The following is a 20,132-nucleotide window of genomic DNA, read 5'->3' on the forward strand; positions in this document are numbered from 1 at the left end:
AGTAATGCTTTGTAATCAAGCTTAGGCGAGATATTACTAGACTGACGTTATTTTCGTCCAACAACACTTGAAGCGAATATGTCAGTAGGGTCACTGAAATGGAATAAGTCGGCTTTCGTGCTGTGATAAAACCTTTTTTAAAGACGATATTGTTTCTGGTGCTACTCAAACGCAAAAAGTTCGGTCTGTGTATGTATATGTACGTCTGTCTTCCTTTCTCTCGATTCAGCCACCCGGCCAAATACTGGAATAAATTATTTGGCGAGACGTTTATATGGGCAAATGATTTTCAATCCAATAAATGTAGAAATATAAAGTTTTTATTTCTGTGCGTAATACGCCCTTTTACTTCGTTCATTCATAGTTGCGGAGGCCGGACATTTTGCAGAACCTGATCGACGCCACCACTGCGTCTGACAAGAAATGCCAAAGCAGCAGTGCCGAAGGTAAACTGGCATGGGGGAATATAAGTACTTAATATGTATGTATTACGTCGCTATGTCTACGCGAAGGGAACACAGCCAGAACATTTTTAGGAAACTAAGGAGTAGTATCTTCTTTATGTTTATTTTAGATGCAACGCATCTCATGCTCGCCCCTCTGTCCTTCCTGCGTCTGTCCGGCGTTGTCCGCACAGCTGCGCCTCTCCTCCTCTCCTCTCTCCGATAGCGAACACTCTCTCCCAAACAGCTGCGGGTTGGCGCAGCGCGCTCTCACTCCGTTGCTAGGCGCCGGTGGGCGGCGCTGCGCTCAGCGCTGGGCGCGCTGCGCATGTGCAGTACTCTCTCTCTCTCCGCGCTCTCCTCTCCTTCGGGCGCTGTGAATATAAAGCGCTCCGGCGGTCTCAGTCGACGGTCGTCCGCCCACACCCCCTTCGCTGGAGAATCCCTGCTATAAGCGCAATCAATACGATGGAAAACGCCAATGGAACCCCCCATGAGATGCGTTGCATCACACCAGGGTTGCCGCGAGGGGAGGTGGGCGTAATATTTGTAGTCACACCAATAAAGCTACACTTACCGTTAACAGGAACCAATAGTTTTTCTCTACCGGTGTTTTTCGCTCCAGGTTCAAGCAAAGGCCGTTCACTGAGCAATGAAGAGGTGTTCATGACAGCGAATTCTCTGTTCATAGCCGGGTAAGAATAGCGAATACTTGGAATGTTAACGTTGGTCATTTCGACTTCATGTTATCAGGCAGCCGTGTCTGTAGTTGAGAAGTCTAGTGGGCGACTTCTTTAACAAGAGCGAATTAATGCAGTCACCTCTATCTTTTATACGAGAACAGTCATCTTGCTTAGAGGAGTTTTTGATTAATAAGCTAAACTTTTCTACATTTCATTTGGAGTTTGATTAGAGTCACCATAATTAGCTTCGTTTTTTTTGTTTTTTAGCCACAAATTTTAGCAATAATATTATAGTTAAACCGACAGTGGCAATGGGATTGATTGCGTGAAAGAACCATTGATGCAAAGTTGGGCACGAGGGGGCACGTCGGAGCGTCACAGGGCAACAAACGGGAGAGAATACAGAAAATACGCACACGAGCGCTTGGGAACGTCCATTCCGCTCTCTGGCCCGTTTATTGTGCTGTTCCTTCCAACAGTTTCATGCTCAGTTTGAACAAGGTTATGGCCGCCTAAAACATTTGCAAATCCCACCATCTCCAATAATGGAGCCGTGAAGACATGCTACTACTGTACTTAATATTTCATGCACTTAAATATTGTAACAATATTTGCAACTATATCCTCACGGTGCGCGTCTCAAATGCCATTAACAGAACATTTTTTTTTTAAATACTGGAAACAGGTTCGACACGACGGCAACCACTTTGACTTACGTGACATTCTGTATCGCGAAGCACTTGGACGTTCAAACCAAACTTCGTCAAGAGATAAGGGAAATCCTCACGGAAAATGTACGTTCCAGGTTTGGGTTAATGTTATTTTTTGTGTTATTTTTACAGTCTGAAAGACATTTACGAATCTTGTTTTTGTGGTTGGTAGTTGTAGCTTTCTAGCTTTCGTGCTTTGTAGCTCCTGGCGCAAACAACTTACCGTTGTCACTGAAGGCAAACAACCTGCCTGTGATTGTAACAACCATGGATTAGATTTTTGCGTAGTACTTAAGGTTATGTCATCCACTTTAGCGCAATGAAGTTTTCTATACATCGAGAGTGCTTTATCTGTTAGGATAAGGAAAATGTATTAGATTGTCAAACCCTGACAGGCCAACAAGAGATTGGTTCGCAGGCTTATAAAAGGGACTTTGTACAACTCACTCAAAATTACATTAATTTGTTTCATTGGTTACGTGCTTCATTCAGGGGTATTTTAGTGATAAGTCTCTCCTACGTTATATCTTTCAAGATCATTCATTGTGTAGGAAGTGACAGCCGTCGGCACGCAAGCAGAGCCTTAATTATCGCTTCTCTTGCTGAGGCGTACCCGCTGCGGTAACAGTCGACTAGGCGATGGTGGAGCGGCTGCTTTTCCTGCGCCCGCTTGGTCCGCGCCTGCTGGGCCGTCATTGCATGCGCTTCCGTTGAAGCGAACCACATGACCAGCCGAAGGCTTAAAGGGACCCTGCAACACTTTCGATAAGCGCTTTCACTCTTTCCTTCGCCTCCGGAACCACTCCGAAAGTTATAGTTATCGCAAGCACGGAGCGGCACTGCGTGATTTGATCGTCGCACCATATGCGCCTTCCATTTCTGCTTTGTTTTTGTGGCTTGTTTTTAAGTTGGCATCGAAAAGCGTTCATTGCTGCAACTGAAGAAAAACCGGCCAACAGCCGCTACATGACCTCAATGACGTAATTCGAGCCGTCAAAGAACGTCAAGACCGGGAAAGAGATCAATCTTTTGAGCGAGTTTACAAGTTATCGAATGGGCATAGAACAGTAATGTTTGGCTGAGGTACTTTGCGACCCCTTAATCTAAGTACTGGGTGTGTTGGATGACTACGTTCTGCAAGCATTTAGGATATCAAAAAAGTTGAAAAAAGTGTTGCAGGGTCTCTCTAACGGCCTCTTCGGCGGCGATTGGTCCCTCAGTCTCGCGATCGATGCTACGCAAGGTGGGATGTCTGTGCGTGTCCTTTAGCCCAACGGATAAGATTAATCCAACCATCCAGTAGGCAAACTACCAAGTCTCAAGGAAGGGCCAACTTTCACGAAAGATTGTGTGCATACTAGCATAGTTTGCTTTTGCTCGCTTAAGAAGAAGAAGAAGAAGAAGAAGAAGACTTTATTTTTCAGCAGACGTTGTTACAATCCCTGCTGAAGGGGCAGGAGCTAAAGGCATTGAGTGCCTGACGAGGGCTCCTGACCCTCTGGAGTCCACAACAGAGGAGTTCACAGTAGAGGACATGTTCAAATCAAATATGCGTGCTTAGCAATAAGATCCAGCAATACAGAGAAAAAAAATAAGTAAATCGTGAAAAATACAAAAAATCGTACATTTACTATAATGAGAATCACAAGTTCTACAATATACATTGAACTTTTTTCTTCAATACCTGTTGCCAGCAGATACAATACAACACGAAATGTTTCCTTACTGAGTGTTCCTCATGTCTATGAAAAAATCACGTCTTCACACAGTACAGTTTAAATTCTTTAGAGTGAGACACGCCTAGTGATTGTCATATCTCACTTTCTTCTCTATAAACATCACCTTGGTTTCAGTCTTAAATACGGTTGCACTGGTGCTAAAATTTAAATTATCCGCTAGGATGTTCAAGACATGTGGTACTTGATAAGTGGCCGATTGTTTGCCGTAATTAGTCCTAGTTTTAGGTGTACGTCTTATTGGACGCCGTACACAGTAATGACGGTTTTCTGCGTCACCATCTACATATAACTTGTTTTTGTGTACCATCTGCAGGAGTCTAAAGTAATACAGCTGGTCAGCTCTAAGTATTGAGTGTTTTGAAAACAAAGGTGAAGTTGGCAGGTCTTGGAATTTCCCTTGAAAATTTTCGAAACACCTTAATATCTTTTTTTGCAGGACAACAAGCTTATTGTAATTATTTCGTGAGGTTGTCCCCACACCAAGATTCCGTACGTTAGTTTTGAATAGAATAGAGAATAATACATGTTTCTTTTTAGCCATAGCGGTACTAAGTCTGATATTTTATAAAGGCATCCAACTGTTCGTGCCAGAGCAGCAACTAAATTATTTACGTGTACTGACCAGTTTAACTGTTCTTGGAACCAAACACCAAGGAACTTTTGCTCATGTACCCGTGCAATAAGATGACCTTCGTATTTGAGATTGATATCTTCGTTTAAGGGCTTATTGATTGGGCGGAAAATTATATAGGTTGTCTTTGTGGCATTTAATCGCAGCTTGTTTTGTTGTAACCAGTTTGAAAGATGCACCAGATATTCGTTTACAATAGATTCCAGGAATGTTAAACTGTTTGATGAGAAAAAAATATTCGTGTCATCTGCATACATAATAATATCAGAAGAACCTGGTATTTTAACAATATCATTTATGTACACAAGAAATAATAACGGGCCAAGTAAGGATCCTTGTGGGACACCTTGTTTCAATTTCATTTCGGCAGATAATATGTCATTGATGCCGACTATTTGATATCGATCATGCAAGTAGTTTTCCAGAATTTGTAATGCGATCCCACGAATTCCACAGCTAGATAATTTTTTTAACAGCAAATCAAAATGTATTGAATCAAATGCCTTTTGAATATCTAAGAAAAGACCGAGTGTGTATTTTCTGTTTTCCATATTTACGATTATCTTTTCCTTGATATATGCCAGAGCTTGCTCAGTTGACCTATGCTTTTGGAAGCCGTATTGGTTGGTTGCTATTATTTGGTGCTTGTCAAAAAAAGAAGTGAGTCGCTCATGGATTACGCCTTCGAATATTTTAGATAGAGTTGGAAGCACCGATATAGGACGATAGTTCGACAGGTTGTTACGGTCACCACCTTTGAATATAGCAGTGACTTTGGCCAGTTTTAAATGTCTGGGAAAAATGCCTGTGGTCAAGGTGAGGTTAATAATGAAGGATAAAACTTCGCATATTAATGGTGATATCAATTTTAACTCTGCGGGCCCTATTTCATCTATGCCAGATGCTACATTGGTTTTAAGCTTGCAGATTAAATTTGCAACCTCAACTGCGTCTGTTGGTTGCACAAAGATGGACTCAGGCACACGGGGGCCCTCTGTTAACGCGTTGTCTGCGCTAATGCTAGTTCTTTCGTACGTGCCCGCATTTATAAAGTGGGCGTTGAAAGCATCGGCTAATCTCTTTCCTGCAAGAGCTTCATCGTTTACTGTTAATTCTTGGATACATTCACTACTTGTACTTTTGCCAGTCAGAGCATTCACTACCTTCCAGATTTTGCGTTGGTTATCGTAGATCCTTTCAAATGTCTTTTGGTAATAATCTTTCTTGGCCTTTTTCAGGTCCGACGTGAGCGTATTTCTGTATTTTTTGTACTTCAGAAATGCTGCAGGTTCTCGTGAACGTACAAAGTCATGAAATAACTTGTTTTTAGATTTAATTCTCTCGTGAAGACTAGTGGTTATCCATGGCTTTCGGCAATTTTTAATGGTCCGGTGGGAGAGCCTCTGTAAAGGGAAAGCTGCAGTGTAGCTTGTACGCAAGAACCCGAGAAACTTATCATATGCATCATCAGGATCGGATTGGTTATAAATGCAGCTCCAGTCATGCGCTTCTACTAATCTATAAAAGTGTTCCTGGGCCTCGGCATTCTTTTTGCGTCCAAGGCGGGTCCGAGTTCGGACTTTACTTTGATTAGGTGCTGATGGAAGAACACAGAACACCGGAAGGGGGTCACTAAACTCATACGAAATTATTCCGCTTGTAACGCTATCCGAGCTTATATTTGTTGCACAAATATCAAGGAGAGTGGCACTTAGATTGGAGAGCCTAGTAGGCAAAGTTATATGATTTGTAAACCCATAAGCTGATAGAACTGTCTGAAATTCTTGGCTGTACGGGTCAACGGACTTCATATCGATATTTATGTCGCCAATAATCATGTAGGGAGCATTGCAGAAAGTGACCGATGCTAGCGTTTTGTCTAAAAACTGTAGGAACTTGGTTTTATGTCCGTGCGGTGGTCTGTACACCAGACTGATTGTGGTCTTTCCAAAACGCATCGTCAAGATTTCAATGTCTTCATTGATAAGAGAAAAAGTTTCTACTAATTCATAGTTTAGACTATCTTTAAAATAAATAGCGAGCCCTCCACCTTTCTTTTTTTGTCGACAAAGAAGTTCGAAACGGTAGCCCGGAAAATAAGGTGCATTGGCTTTATCCCTAATCCAGGTTTCAGAGAAAGCTATTACATCAAAATCTATTGATACTGACTGCAAGAAAATGGTGTTGTTATCACCTTTTTTTCTTATACTTCTACAGTTTACATGTAGTATGGAGAACGACTTCTTTGTTGATGATATTTTAGAGTTGAATTCCGAGACAGTGTAATACTTGCAAGAGTCATTCGAGTCCATCAGAGCGAAATCTAATAGCAATTGCCATTTTCATGCGACCAATTTAGTTGCGGATTTGGGCCAGGTTCCCTTCATGAGCTATGTGAATCACAGGCGAGTCTTCGTCCCTTCGCACCAGCACCCTTCCATTAGTTGTCCATGCAAATTTCCACCCTACTTCTTTCTTTTTTTGGATGGCAGCCGAGAGCAAAGCTTTGTTTTTCTGGGTCAGATGTTCGTTCACAAAGAGCGGCGTTTTTTGCGCGCATCCAAGGATAGAGCAGTCCACTCTCTTTTTTCTGCACTTTGCCAGCACGTCATTTCGCTTGCTACGTCGAACAAAACGCACAACTATGTTTTTCACGCCCCGCTTTGGGGTGCTAACCCAGTGACATATATCGATGTCAGTAGCGTCTATGCTCTCGCCCACTGCCTCTCCTATTTTCTGCAGGACGGTCACGGGGTCGCTTTCCGCGGGCGCGCCCTTTACCTCGATATTGTTCAGGCGCTGATATTGCTCCAGTTCATCACATCTTTCGGATAGCCTTTTGTTCTCCTCTCTCAGCTCTATGTTCTGCCTGAGCAGCTCCTGCATTTCCAGCCTCAGGTTCTTTATATCTGTGGCAGTGCCCTTGACGTCATTGCAAACATCAGTGCAGAAAGATATACCGTCTTTAAGATCACGCATCTCAGCGCGAAAATCCTTCTTAAAATCCTCAAACATCTTTAGCAGGTCCCGCAATTCTTTAACATCTGTCACCTCCTTTTCACCATCCCTGCCAGTATCCTTGTTAGCATCCTTGCAAGCACCCTTGCCACTATTTTTCACCATCACGGGAAGAACAATTTACGCTTTGTTCGCCAGCAGTGCACAACAACAGCCAAATTAAATCACTTATACTTTTTCTCACCTGCAAAAGCAGAGTCAAGGGTTTACGATGTGGCCGGTTTGTGCACCGCTGCCGAATTGCGTAGCGCCAACGATGTGGCGGGAGAACATTTAGACGATGCCCGCAAAATGCCGTTGCGACGGCCAAGTGAAACGGTGGGCGGTGCAGGCTGTTTCACTATGCCCCAGCGATGCGGGGGCGCCGCAGTTGCACGTTGCCAGCGTCCGATCGCGCTCCCCTGGTCGCCGCCCGATGAGCTCGTTGACCGTGCCGGCACGTGCGACGATCGAGTCCGGTCACCAGTGCGGGTGGCAGCTTCACAGCGTTGAACCAGTCTCCCAGCGCTGATTCCTTCCACACGATGACTGTGTTCCGCGACAATACGTAGTCACGCCAGCAGTGGACCTGAATTCCTGGACGCGGTGCACAGGCCTGTTGTAACACGGGAGTGTCGAGATGTTAGACACACACACACACCCTGCACTTGTAGCCACCTCGTGGAGTTGACCGGCTCAGAAACAGAAACCTCCGCCTCTGTGCCAGGAAACGTTTCCGTCGCAGACACCAGGAATGCGGGTAGCACGCAGGAAACGTAAAAGCACACGCTCCACCAGACCTAGCGAGAGTGCAAACCTGTGCCGGCAACTGTGGTCTTCAAGAAGGCCGCGCCCAGGGGCAAAAAAAAAAAATAAAGAAAAGAAACGCTATCGGTACGTTTTTCCCGTTTTGGTGAAATTCCTGGTCGATTTCGATGCGGTTTTTTGCGTCTTTCAGTTCTTCTTAAGTTCCGATGCTTAGTTCGAAAGCACAATTTTCGATGGAAGCCAGTTTGGTACCGTAATCGCTTCAATTAGGTCGTAAGGCTTGGTGGCCGCCTTACTTGTTTATGTCGCTGGGTTGATGTACTCCTGGGGCTCCTTGGCAAAACTAGGTCTTCTTCAGGGGTCCTGGTTGCTTCATGTGCTCCGGGTGAGTCATTATAATCTTCGTCGCACAGGTTTACATTAAAAAAACAAACGTTCTTGCTGGAGCCGGGGTGACGGCTGCCCGCCACTGCTGCCTGCAAAGCGCACTATGCTAGTATGCAAAGTGCATACTAGCATAGTTTGCTTTTGCTCGCTTAAGCAAGACGGCTTATAGCCGCTCTTAGTTATAACTAGGTTTAGAAGTGCTAAACGTGAGCAATTTGTTACAGAGACCATCACTTTCCAGAAGCTTCCTGGTATTTTTTTTTAGATTGTTTACCTTTTTATTCATTGATGAGAATACGTTTTCTTTGTCATTTTTTAAATTGTCAACAAAGGCTAGGAGTATTTCGTATCGCGAATTTTGTGAGTAATATTCATTTCACTAATTATAGGCTGTCTTTATCTTCTGGGCCACAGCAGCAAGCGGACCTTGACTACGATACAACCATGAAGAAGCTACCGTACCTGAAACAAGTTGTCAAGGAATCACTGCGCCTCTTCCCCCCAGCTCTTATGTACGTATAGAACAACAAGAACCACACAAATGATGAAACGCGCTGATGTGGAGTGTGCTTTATGTGAAGCAATCATGTCACGTGGTGTTCCTGATATTATGGGCTCGTCGAATATGTGATAATAACTCATCCGTTTCTGCGAACGTTATCAGGTGAAGGATGACTTGCTCAGCGTGTGTGCTGCGCAGCAAGTAGTGTGTTAACTGCCAGTGATGTACCAACGGCCGAGCGTCCGACGGATGTATCAAAACCTGTACACAAAAGACTTCTTCGATTCGTTGCTTGTCATTGTTTATGTGCTTCGCTGAACAGATAAAATAGGTGTGAAGACACGAGATCGAATTTGGGAATGAAGGCGGAAGCAGGTAACACGAATGCATTTATTTCATTCAAACAAGACCGAAGTCCTCGGTGTGTCAGTCTGGAAAGATGTCACCTGAAATACATGCAACGGAGTAATAGCTGTGCTTTCGCTTGTTTCTGTAGATTCTCGACAAGGCGAGCCAAGGCGGACTTCGAATATAACGGTGTTCAATACAAGTCCGGCACATGTGTCATGGCGCCGACTTATCAAGTTCACACTGATAATCGCTACTGGCCAGACGCACAGATGTTTGACCCGAACAGGTTGGTCGCGCACTCATGAGCGGTCATAAAGAAGCAGAGATCACACGTTAACGAGTGTGTGCTAGTACGAGACATTCCTGAAAAGGTTTGTATGATGAAAACGACAGGCCTTTCAAGCCTGAGTACTGCGGAATATAGAAAGTATTTAGCTGGGGCCTGTAGTAATTTTTGTTTCCCATGTTCTCGCTTTTTTGTTTCGGAGAAAAAAACTTGGCACGCAGGTGTATATTTTCCTGTTCCCCCTCCCCCGTTCCCCATGAAACTTCACTGCTGTATTGATTGTATATTCCGTCGCCCTACCCTAATCATTTGTTGTAGTTCGAACCAATCCTCACATGTAGCACTTTATACCGAAAAGTCTGAAGTAGAAAATCTTTCCTGCTATAGGACATGCGCGCTATCGTTTTCGTTTGCTCAAGCATTGCTGCATAAGGTCATGAAAAGAAACGATTCGTTAGGCTCTGTGGCCGATGAAAGAGCTTCAAAAATTTCATGGCATGATTTAACATACACAGAGGCAACTTACGTAATACGTTCGCACAAAGTTACTGCGAAAAGAAAAAGAACAGAAAGGTAGTTATTGTTCAGAAACTAGAAATGCGATGCCTCTCGTGGAATGCGACGTCGTAAATGGACAGTTGTTAGTAAAGCGAGCACATGGCCACCACCTTATTTTTTGCACCCGAGAAGAGATCCCGTTTTTTAAACGCTGGTACTACACACCCCATGACAATCCTACGGCTTAGTTTCACGCCAACCTACTGGGTTGACAAATACACGCAGCCTATAAATAAAAGTTTTATGGAGAGCAGTGTAAAGTACGCAATCTGACTCAAACGTTAGAGTTGCGCTGCGGCATCGCACAATAATGCGAGCACACCGTTCTGCATCCCTAAGTGCCCAAGCATACTTCAATATTTTTTAGACTAATGCATCTTGCTATCATTCGACGAATAGGATTTTCTGGAGGCACGAATCGCTCACTCGAGTGCATTATGGCGAAGGTGAACTACGGGACCGACTTAGAGTACAGAATTGGTGTGAACAAAACGGGTGTCAAGTGAAGCTACATCATTCTCTAGCCGTTTCTGAATTTTTTTATCTCAGATTTCTCAAGTTGTCGTCTTTTTGACACCCTATTCCTCATTCTCAAGACCTGCTTTCGACGCATTTGGACGATGTTAAAATCACGCGACCTCCACAGAGAAACCTTCAGTGCTTGAAACAAACTTCGTCTTTTGCAACAGTCACAATTTATGAGTGACGCAACTCTTACCGACACTTCGGAACCATCTTTCATCCGACCCTAGGTCCCTGCGAAGAATAATTTTAACTTCCTAGCCTGCGTGCACTGACTGAGCCGTCCTGTACGATGCTCACATTGACACACATTGTTATCAACTACATCTGAGAACACAGTGTTTGCAAGGTTGGTCTAGATCAATCATCAGCAATAACAGGATGGTGATCAGGTGAGGAGCTTCGCTCAATAAAACACGCTTGTGAAAGAAATAGGCCTAGTACCCTAAGAAATGTGCGAAGACCCCCCCCCCTCCCCCCCTTCCATCTTCGCCCCCTCTATTTAGGTATTTTGAAATACATGACGTTCCTGGATATCGGTACAGGTGTGTTTTCTTTCTGGACGGAGTAAAACAGTTCTATATCATTCGTTGCTAACTTTCAGTCGTCTCAGAGGCTTTAATACTGCCGTTTATCAAATTAAATTCATGATTGCTGAATTATAATACTTTTCTTGCGCTGCTTCTGGAGAAAACAATTTTGTTCACGAAAAATTTATTTTTGTAAAAGCCTTCCCGTACTAACCTTTACCTGTAAAATGCACGATGAGGGCTCGAAATAACCTGGGATTTCTGGCGTTTTTCACTGTGCAGGTAACACCGTTACCAAGCGCACAAGGAATCCGTTGTAGCTAAACCAAAACTGCTTTTGATTGTATTCCCAATCACAGAGACGGTTTCTACTTAAACAGACACATGTTGGTGATGCTGCCTAACCATAAAAGTATGCATTTTTTTTCGATTGACAGATTTTCCGCCGAGAATGAAGGTGCAGTTCAAAAGATGGCTCAGCAACCATTTGGCCTGGGGCCACGCCGCTGCGTCGGTATGCGCATGGCAGAGTTGGTCGTGAAATACACCATCTCTAGGATTCTCCTCAAGTTCAGTGTTGAACTAAGCGATAAGCAGAAGGTAAGGACTACAGGTAACAGACGTATCTCGGATAATGACAGATTTTTATCTCTTCTATGAGTCCCATGTCAGGCAGTGACGAGTAATTTTTCTTCTAGCAAACACTACAATGAGAAATATTCCTATAGTGCCGAGCATTCTGTTCCACTATATACGCTTTAAAATGGCAGATGTGATAATTGTGGTGTAACTGCGTCCTAAATTTTTACCACTGATTTATTTTAATACAAAAAAATGGCTTGCAATTTCGGTACTGTGAAAGTGGATGGCAAATGATGCCATTTCAAATGACGCTGTCTCAACTTGCTGATGAGGCTATGAATTGTTTTATTATTGTACCGCAAGGGTAGGAACAATCGCTCTAGTTTTACCCGGCAGCGTCGTGGTGGGCTTGTGTTTTGCGCTGAGCTTCAAAAACAAGAACATTCAGGTCCTCGTGTTTGGCGTGGCGCTTGCGCTTGCCTCGAGGGAACGGAGTTCAATTTTGGCAGCACTTGGGCAAAGAGCGTTAACAATGAGAATACCATGGGCGAACTGTGAAGGCAACCTGCGGGTGTCAAACTTCATGTTACCACAGATGAAACAATAAAAAATTACCTCGTAGAAACTCTTTCGCCCTCTCACCTTTATTTTGTCCAGGGTACACTCGACATTACCGGACACGGCATGGCATCTTTGCCGGCTACAGGACCCTGGTTAGTATTTCGTCGACTGAGGAATGAAGACACCACCAAGTAGCCCCAAGCCGGTTCCGACCCTGAAAAAAGAAACTGTTCTGTTTTACTTGAAGATCGAGCTGCCCTACATTGGAGGGGAATAAAGTGAAAATTTTAATAAAAAGTGGTGCCTTTTTAGGGTAATTTCGGAAACCGTGTTTTTTAAACAGCAAAATCTAAAAAAAATTTGCACGAAATACAATAGCCGATTGCATGAAAGAAATTAAAGAAGTCACCATCCTCTTCGCTTGGGTTATAAGTGCCGTCAAACAGCTGTTCTGTAGAATGACTCTTCCGACAGAAGTCCCCAAGTAGCCTAAACGAATGCGACTGCATATACGTGCCGGTGACACTCATATTGCTGACGTTTATTGGCAAAGCAATCACTGCGGCCATATTTCTATAATTAACGCCGGGGAGGCTGGAACCAACATTTTGAGCATGAATATTATCTAAACTTCAACACGTAATATTGTGGGACACAATGTTCTCGTAACTAAAATACACATCTGTGTGAATTTTTTACATTATCATCGCCTCGCATAGATATTCTCGTATTATTTTTTTTGCGCTTCTTAATGCAGTAAAAAAGTAGTATTTATGTGTTAAGCAAGAACAAACCAATACGTTTACGCACGCACCTTGAATTTCACGCCACCAACTACTATCCCCAACGGCTGATGTTTTTACAAACCAAGAACCCCTGTCTTTTTTCTTCTCAGGCTTGCTATTTTGATTTCCCTTGCATTATTTCAAAGTGTCGTTATTGACTTGAGGAAGGAACAGGGCATTTTTTACGTTGTTTATACTTCAAATAATAAGTATAATCAAATAATCAAATCAAATAATAAGCTAAGGTTATGCTTCAACCTTACAGGGCGCACGAGGTCGCGGGTTCGATTCCCGGCCGCGGCGGCCGCTTTTTTGATGGAGGCGAAAAGCAAAAACGCCCGTGTGTACGAGATTTCGGCGCACGATAAAGATCCCCAGGTGGTCAAAATTAATCCGGAGCCCTCCACTACGGCGCGCCTCATCGCCTGCGTTGCGTCGGCGCGTTAAACCCCACAATCAATCAATCAATCAACCTTACAGGGCGGGGTCGACGAACAGCTTCGGCGTAGTATATAGCTTGTGGCTTACTGGGTGCTTCCGATGCCGTAGAAGTTCCAAGTGCGTGTTGAACTTCTCGGGTCACATCGGTCAGGGAGGCGACTTGGGATTGTGGCGTTTTTGGGAAACGTTTCCTCGGTTCTTCGCGAACGACGGCGCGGATTGTTTCCCGTAAGCCTTCCGTCGCGAATCCAGAAGCGTTGACGGGGTTCGACAAAAACACGTTTAGTGGTCGATCTCACTGCCTCGAACGCATGTCCAGGCTGCTGTCGACCATGGAAGCTTCGGTCCCGAACTCAGCGACGGTTCCTGTGGTGCATGGCCTTCATGATGGCATTGTGCCTAGAATAAACTGATGTTGCGTGCGTTGCGATAACAACCACGCCACTCGCACCTCAAAGGTCATGACTGAAAAAAAAAAAAAAAACGTGTCCTTGCGGAAAAGTAATTTCGTATGCGGAGCAAATCACTCGTAATACAAACTGATTTTGGCTACGTTTAGGCCACTCGAAATTTTTACACTTGGCTACATGTCGGCTACTATGGAGGCCGATTTTCCGGTTTCTGGTTCGAGCGATTTGGTAACTCTCACGCGGAGTCTCGCTGACTGCGAGAGCTATGCAAGGAACGCAAGCTCTTCTTGGGGCCAGCTTTGGGGCTCCCGCTACTTCGGCAACATAGCGTGCGCGCTCAACGCAAACCCTAAACCCCAAGAACGACTTGGGTTCTGCGCATGCGCAGTACGGCGCCCCAATCCACCTGGGGACCGCAGAGCATTGGGACCCCCTATTCTAAAGCTCTCTATTATTTTTCCTAGGGGCACTGCATTCTAAAAAGAGAGGTATCTCGACTCCTGCTGGAATTTTCGCCAAGAATACGTGGCGCGTGGAGTCTCGGTGTCTGTGATGCGATAATGGACCCGATTAGGAAGAGCAATTCACGGCAGTTAGGCAAGGCTAACGCCACCTCGTCTAACGAGTACTGTGGACAACGTCGTCTGTGCCATTTCGCGGTGACGTAGCACCGACCTTCTCATAGTATTTGCATGTGAATAAACAACGCACGCAGCGGATATGCACCTTCTTGCACGCAGCCATAACGAAGCCAATTTGTGAACAAGGGAATGTAGGCCACACACCCTGAAGAAAATATCCACACGAACTTTGTGAGCTTCCCAAACATTCCCAAACCTCCTAATAACACGTTTGTGGTTGTGCACAAAAATTAATGTGTTGGGAACATTTAAACCATTCATCTGATACAAGTCAACAACAACGAAAGAAATAGAAGACAGCCGGTTCATTTCCTAATGTCAGTTGCGTGTGTAGGGAGGGGCCCGCTGCTTAGTGCGTAGTATAGACAGTTGAGTGAGTCTTCATAAAGAGATAGCATCTCAAAAGTACTTCAGGGAAGCCTACGCATTTTGAATTCCTATCGAGGGGCTAAGCACTGAACCTCACAAATAGGCCAGAAAGGACGCGTTACACACGACCTTCTCACCGATGGTCTGGACAACGTTGTTTTGTCTATCCTTGAGTTGCAGACTTGAGCGGGATACAGCTGGAAGTTAATAGTGTCAGAAGCAGGAAAAATAACGCAACTACTGGAAATACGCTTTTTAATACACTGTAGCATCAAAGAGGGTGATTTCTAGCACACGCACTGCTGCCCCTCACAATCGGAGTGTAGCAGACGACAGCGGCGCGAGTCCCTAAGCTAACGTCAGCAGCCAGGGGCGCAACTCAAGCAACTCACCGCCAATAGCAGCGCGTGCCGTCATGCGCTCAACGATGACGGGTTCGCTTCCTGAGACGCAGTTCGCGGTCCGTCCACGACACGCCGATTGCGATCAGTTCCTGAGACGCAATTCGCGGTGCCGACACAGAGGCTTACAATCGCTAACATTTGCGGGGAGGTCCAAACGCGATTTACAACAGCATGCTCGTCGACGGCGACGCACTGCGCGATAGCGGCAGAGGAGCGCGCGCCGCCGTGCATTCGCTCATCACGTGATCAGTTCCGGAGATTCAGCAGCTATGCGCTGTGACCGAGAAGACTACAGTTCGCGCTTCGCACAAATTTCGCATTAGGAAATATAGTAATCGTCACCTATTTTTTGTAAGAAAACTCTGACTGGAAAACATTCGAAATACCGCCTAGTTAAAACTCACAATTATTATCGTTACAGCACTCCAGTGCCATAAATCGTAAAAGGCATAGAACATTTTTTAATGATTTACATGCATTATTTAACTGCAAAGTTATTTATTTATAAAACATACGCTTCCGCCGTCATTGGTAACCGCACTCTTGCAAAAAGCGGCATGTATTTACAGCCGACAAGAGTGTCCAAATGTTTGCAACTCCATGGTGAGCTGACCAAAAATGACAAGATAATAAAACTCGGGGTAATGGTAGTCTTGTCTTAGCGGACAATCGCCGTACGATTTTTTTTTTCACTCATTACATCTACATTTAATGAAGCACTACCGAGGATTCGCAAGAAAGTTGGCTTTGTCCAAACGTGTGCTCTGCTAACGCACCACGGCAGCGAGAAATGCTGAGGAGCGAGGAACGAGCTGTATACAGTACAGCCTCGCTGCGAAGGACGCTTCCGTTGCCGCATAAAACTGCGAAAGGACGCCGCAAAACATTTCCAACTTCAGGAACAGCACGCCGCTGCATACGCCGAAAGAACGAGAGGACGGAAGCAAGGTCGAGAGCGGCTTCACAGACGAAGCAGTTACGCAGCGCTAGGCACCACGCCAACGCCGCTGTGCGGCCCTGTCCGCTGTCACAACGTAACGTACCGTACGTACGTAAGGAAGTCGAGTCCGGACGTGAACGTACACACAATCGTTGGCTCTTTGCGCCCCCTGTCGACGCGCGCAGCATTCTGGTGTGCGTTGGATCGTTCACTTTACTTCTTCAACCATGATCGTTCTGGTCGGCGTATTTACCCTTTTGATCATCGGAGTGGCAGCGCTCATCAGGTAAGGCCCCAAATTTATGCAAGATGTCTGAAGAAATGCAATTCAAAAACTACGCTCCCGAACAAATTATGGTACCAAGAAATAAGCATCTCAAATACCTCATCTACTGAATGAAAACCCAATTTTATTGCAAAATTTAAATAGTTGTGTAGGAGTAAAAACTTTCAAAATACTTATAAAACAAATACGCTTTGAAAAAAGGGCGTCTTAAAATTATAATTTAGAGTTGCAAAGGTCGACAACCTATTCGCAGTGTTCTATTTTATATACTTCACATAAGTGTTTTGTTAGGTTAGGTCACGTACACGAAGTTCACTAACCCCGCGCGGTGGCTCAGTGGCTAAGCCGTTGTGCTGCTGAGCACGAGGACGCGGGTTCGATTCCCGGCCGTCGCGGCTGCTTTTCTGATGGAGGCAAAAAGCAAAAGCGCTCGCGTGTACGACATTTCGGTGCACGTTAAAGATCCCCAGGTGGTCGAAATTATTTCTGAGCCCTCCAATACGGTGCGCCTCATCGCCTGCGTTGCGCCGGCGCGTTAAACCCTACAATGAAAGAAAATAAACATCAGTTACGAATATATTGCAGTTTCTTCCCCGTTGAATATACCTTATCTACGTCGTGATAGTTATTTTAACTTTTTCTTCCTCGTGATAGTAATAGCGCGAAGTGGTGCACACATTCGAAAGTGAGCGAAGAGCTCATTGCTTTTCTTCGCAATATTTTTGTGTTGGTACAGATGCGAAGGACGCTTTCAACTGAATACTCCCCCGAAGCTCCCACGATATGATGTTTCTGGTTTTTGTTGCTATAAAATCATATGCTTGTAGAGAATCATTATTTTATGGCAATGCACTCCCAGCATGCTTGCTCTCTGAGGACGAGAACACAACACCAGCAACGCTTCATCTGCAGAAATGACGCGCAAGCAATGATAGCAACGCGTCCCCGAAAAAAAAGGTCGCCGTGCTGCGATGTCCAGCGAAGCTGTTGTGAACCACTAAAAATGCTGATGCGGGAGGTTATCAGATGTCTCTCGTCGCTTCGGCGGTCATGCGGCTTGTGCTCGGCTTCTCTGGCAGCAAATGCAAGATCCTGCCTAGCCTGCCGCACGCACTCGGCGTCCTGGGCAAAAACTGTTCGTTTAGTAACACTTGTCCTGCCTAGCCTTCAAGCATATTCTTTACCAGGAACACATGGGGAGTTACACATAATACGGGTTGAATGCTTGTTTTTTGGTTTGTTTAAACGATTACTGAGCTTCATTATGTATGCCTGATTAGCCTGACGCATGCGCTCAGCAATTTAGGCGGGAAATGCTGGGTCGTATACCTGGTTCTTTTTTTTTTTTTTGAGACACCAAGTTTTCCTACCAAATGGATGCCAATGGCTTCACTTGGAAAATTATCTACGCTTTCAAAGGGAATTATTTATTTGCCGCACGTAGGTTGCAGCAAAATGAGAGCCACCTGAAAATAAATAAAGCGCTCGCAATTGAGACATCTTTGTAAACTAGCATGACATCTAAGTCTCACTGTCTACGAAGAAACAACTAAGCTAAAATGAACAACACGGCCACGGTTCGCAATGTAGGTACCGCCTTCCGGAACTTAAACAACTGCACAACGCAGGAATTCGTTTTTCTTAACCTACAGGTATTATAACTCTTCTGTGGGCGACCAATTGCTTGCGGTGTATAGGGGAGGGGGGAATAGGAGGTGCGAAGGTAATCTCCCACCAAGGATCTTCAAATGAGCACTGCCAAGTCTACGTTTCCTTTCCTCTTCACACTGGCAACACTATAGATCCGCCTTTAAAATCTTCGAACCGAATATTTTTGTGGGATTTTGAATAAACAGTAAACATGAGGTCCACACAGTGGTAAGTGGAAGTACAGAAAAATGACTAAGATGTGAGAAACCTGTTGATATTTTCAAACTTTGATAAAAAGCCACAATTCAATCTCTCTGCATGAATGCTCGTAATTTTTCACGAGTGGTTGATTAACTACGGCTTGGCATAGGTGATGCAATTGGAAGCCCTCAGACAGCATGTAGAAACCCGTAAAGAGAAAAACTAATTTGAAAACACTACCTCTAACATATGAATGGTGGCCTGCAGTCCACTTCGAGCAAGTTAGCGTAAAAAGACCAGACCAATTATATTTCTCCTTTTGCTTCATTAATGAGAAACCCCATCCTGCAGCCGCCGTTTCTTTCAGTAGTTTTGGTCCTCGCAACGAACATTAAATGCGGCTGTCTCCTCGAATAAAGCGCGATGCCGAGTGCCGATAAGACGAACCTGCAACAAGCAATACGCAGATATTTTGGGAGAGCGAAATTCAGGGAGGATACTCCGGCCGCTTCAGCCGCGCGTTGACCGTCGCTTGCTCTCGTATTTTATCGGTCATGCAGTGGTGAACGGAAAGCGCTTCCGATGCTCAGCGGGTACTTGGAATCATTGATACGGGATAGGGATAACTTGTTTTGTCTGCATATTGAAGTGTGTTCATCTCAGTTCGCTGGTGAGCAGAAGTTTGGGTGTTAATATTTGGTGGTGCTAAACGGACCAAATGCCTTAGAGCTCAAAGCCATTCCTACTTGCCTACTAGCACTTTCTGAAGGAAAAAGCATGGACTTTAATAATTAAGTTCCGGAAGGATATATTTGTACAGTATAGGGGGCTCTGAAGAAGGGCCATTTTCGATAGCATGTGCATAAAAACGCTACCCAAGTGTTAAAAAATACACAGGAGCAGGGGTTACGTGCTACCGCTTTTATTTATGTTAGAGCCATTCCGGCGTAAGTATTTGTAGGGTATTTTGCATGAACTATGGAATTTATATTGCGGTGAAATGTACATTCTGCTTTGTTTACGCTTGGGTGTTGTTGCCAGCGCCTCACCGTACCCAGCTGTCTTACCAAAGTTATAAGTACAGCGTGAGTTTCAGTCGTTCATTTGTAAGCCGCGCAGGCAAGCTCATTTGATAGGAAGAGTGCATCGCCTTTCGTCACTGGAATTGTCTTTGATTGTCAATGTTCTAGATCTGATTCGATGGTTCTGGAAGAAATAACGCCGGAAGATGAATGCGCGCAAGGAAAACACCATGACATTCGATTACACAACACTCGCCTGTGCACGTCACGTTCTTGACCGCTTTGTCGCCGCTGATGTATTCTTTGAATTCTTAGCGGAGCCCGCTCCAACAGACGTTTGTTCCCCGAAGAAACCTGCGCCGTCCTTGGTTACGTGTCACTATCAACAGTACCGCGCTGTTCGAAAATGAAGACTAGATACTTGAACAAAGTAGCTGTAATTTCAAACCGTTCTATCTATCGTTTCTCTGCCCGGTGTTCTTTTAAAGCGATCATGCACCATTCCAATGACAAGAGGATAAAGAGCGAAGAGTACTCGGGGAAACGACAAATATTTTTTTAACAAAAGAAAAATTCGTAGATTACGACAGTGACGAGCATTCGTAATTCAAGCAAGGTGGCTGCAGTCTTGCTGCTTTTGACCACTGGATTCGAATATTACCAATACTCCCCGTTGCGTTGCGCAATATGTGGGCGGGCGGGGCTGACCAGTTTTTTTTTACTATTAGGATGT

At 44.7% G+C, this 20,132-nt stretch overlaps 2 protein-coding genes across 3 annotated transcripts in view; both read left to right on the top strand.

Annotated features, from left to right (window-relative positions):
- LOC144174423 (cytochrome P450 3A14-like) overlaps positions 1–12,572 on the top strand; it is a 29,586-nt gene extending 17,014 nt beyond the window's left edge. The window contains exons 8-14 of one of the 2 annotated variants that reach the window (XM_077703131.1): positions 365–446; positions 1,069–1,138; positions 1,812–1,920; positions 8,773–8,870; positions 9,357–9,497; positions 11,545–11,707; positions 12,347–12,572. In XM_077703131.1, the coding sequence (XP_077559257.1) occupies positions 365–446; positions 1,069–1,138; positions 1,812–1,920; positions 8,773–8,870; positions 9,357–9,497; positions 11,545–11,707; positions 12,347–12,445 (762 nt within the window). In that variant the 3' untranslated portion in view covers positions 12,446–12,572. The remainder of the gene's footprint in view (positions 1–364; positions 447–1,068; positions 1,139–1,811; positions 1,921–8,772; positions 8,871–9,356; positions 9,498–11,544; positions 11,708–12,346) is intronic. The other variant, XM_077703132.1, reaches the window with a different exon arrangement.
- A 3,880-nt stretch (positions 12,573–16,452) lies between these two features.
- LOC144174421 (cytochrome P450 3A14-like) overlaps positions 16,453–20,132 on the top strand; it is a 47,806-nt gene continuing 44,126 nt past the window's right edge. Inside the window, exon 1 of the mRNA XM_077703130.1 lies at positions 16,453–16,526. Coding sequence (XP_077559256.1) covers positions 16,468–16,526 — 59 coding nt within the window. The 5' untranslated portion in view covers positions 16,453–16,467. The remainder of the gene's footprint in view (positions 16,527–20,132) is intronic.

This window comes from Haemaphysalis longicornis, unplaced genomic scaffold (genome assembly GCF_048455015.1).
Source record: "Haemaphysalis longicornis isolate Haplotype H1 unplaced genomic scaffold, Haemaphysalis longicornis Haplotype H1 scaffold_3, whole genome shotgun sequence".
Taxonomy (NCBI): domain Eukaryota; kingdom Metazoa; phylum Arthropoda; class Arachnida; order Ixodida; family Ixodidae; genus Haemaphysalis; species Haemaphysalis longicornis.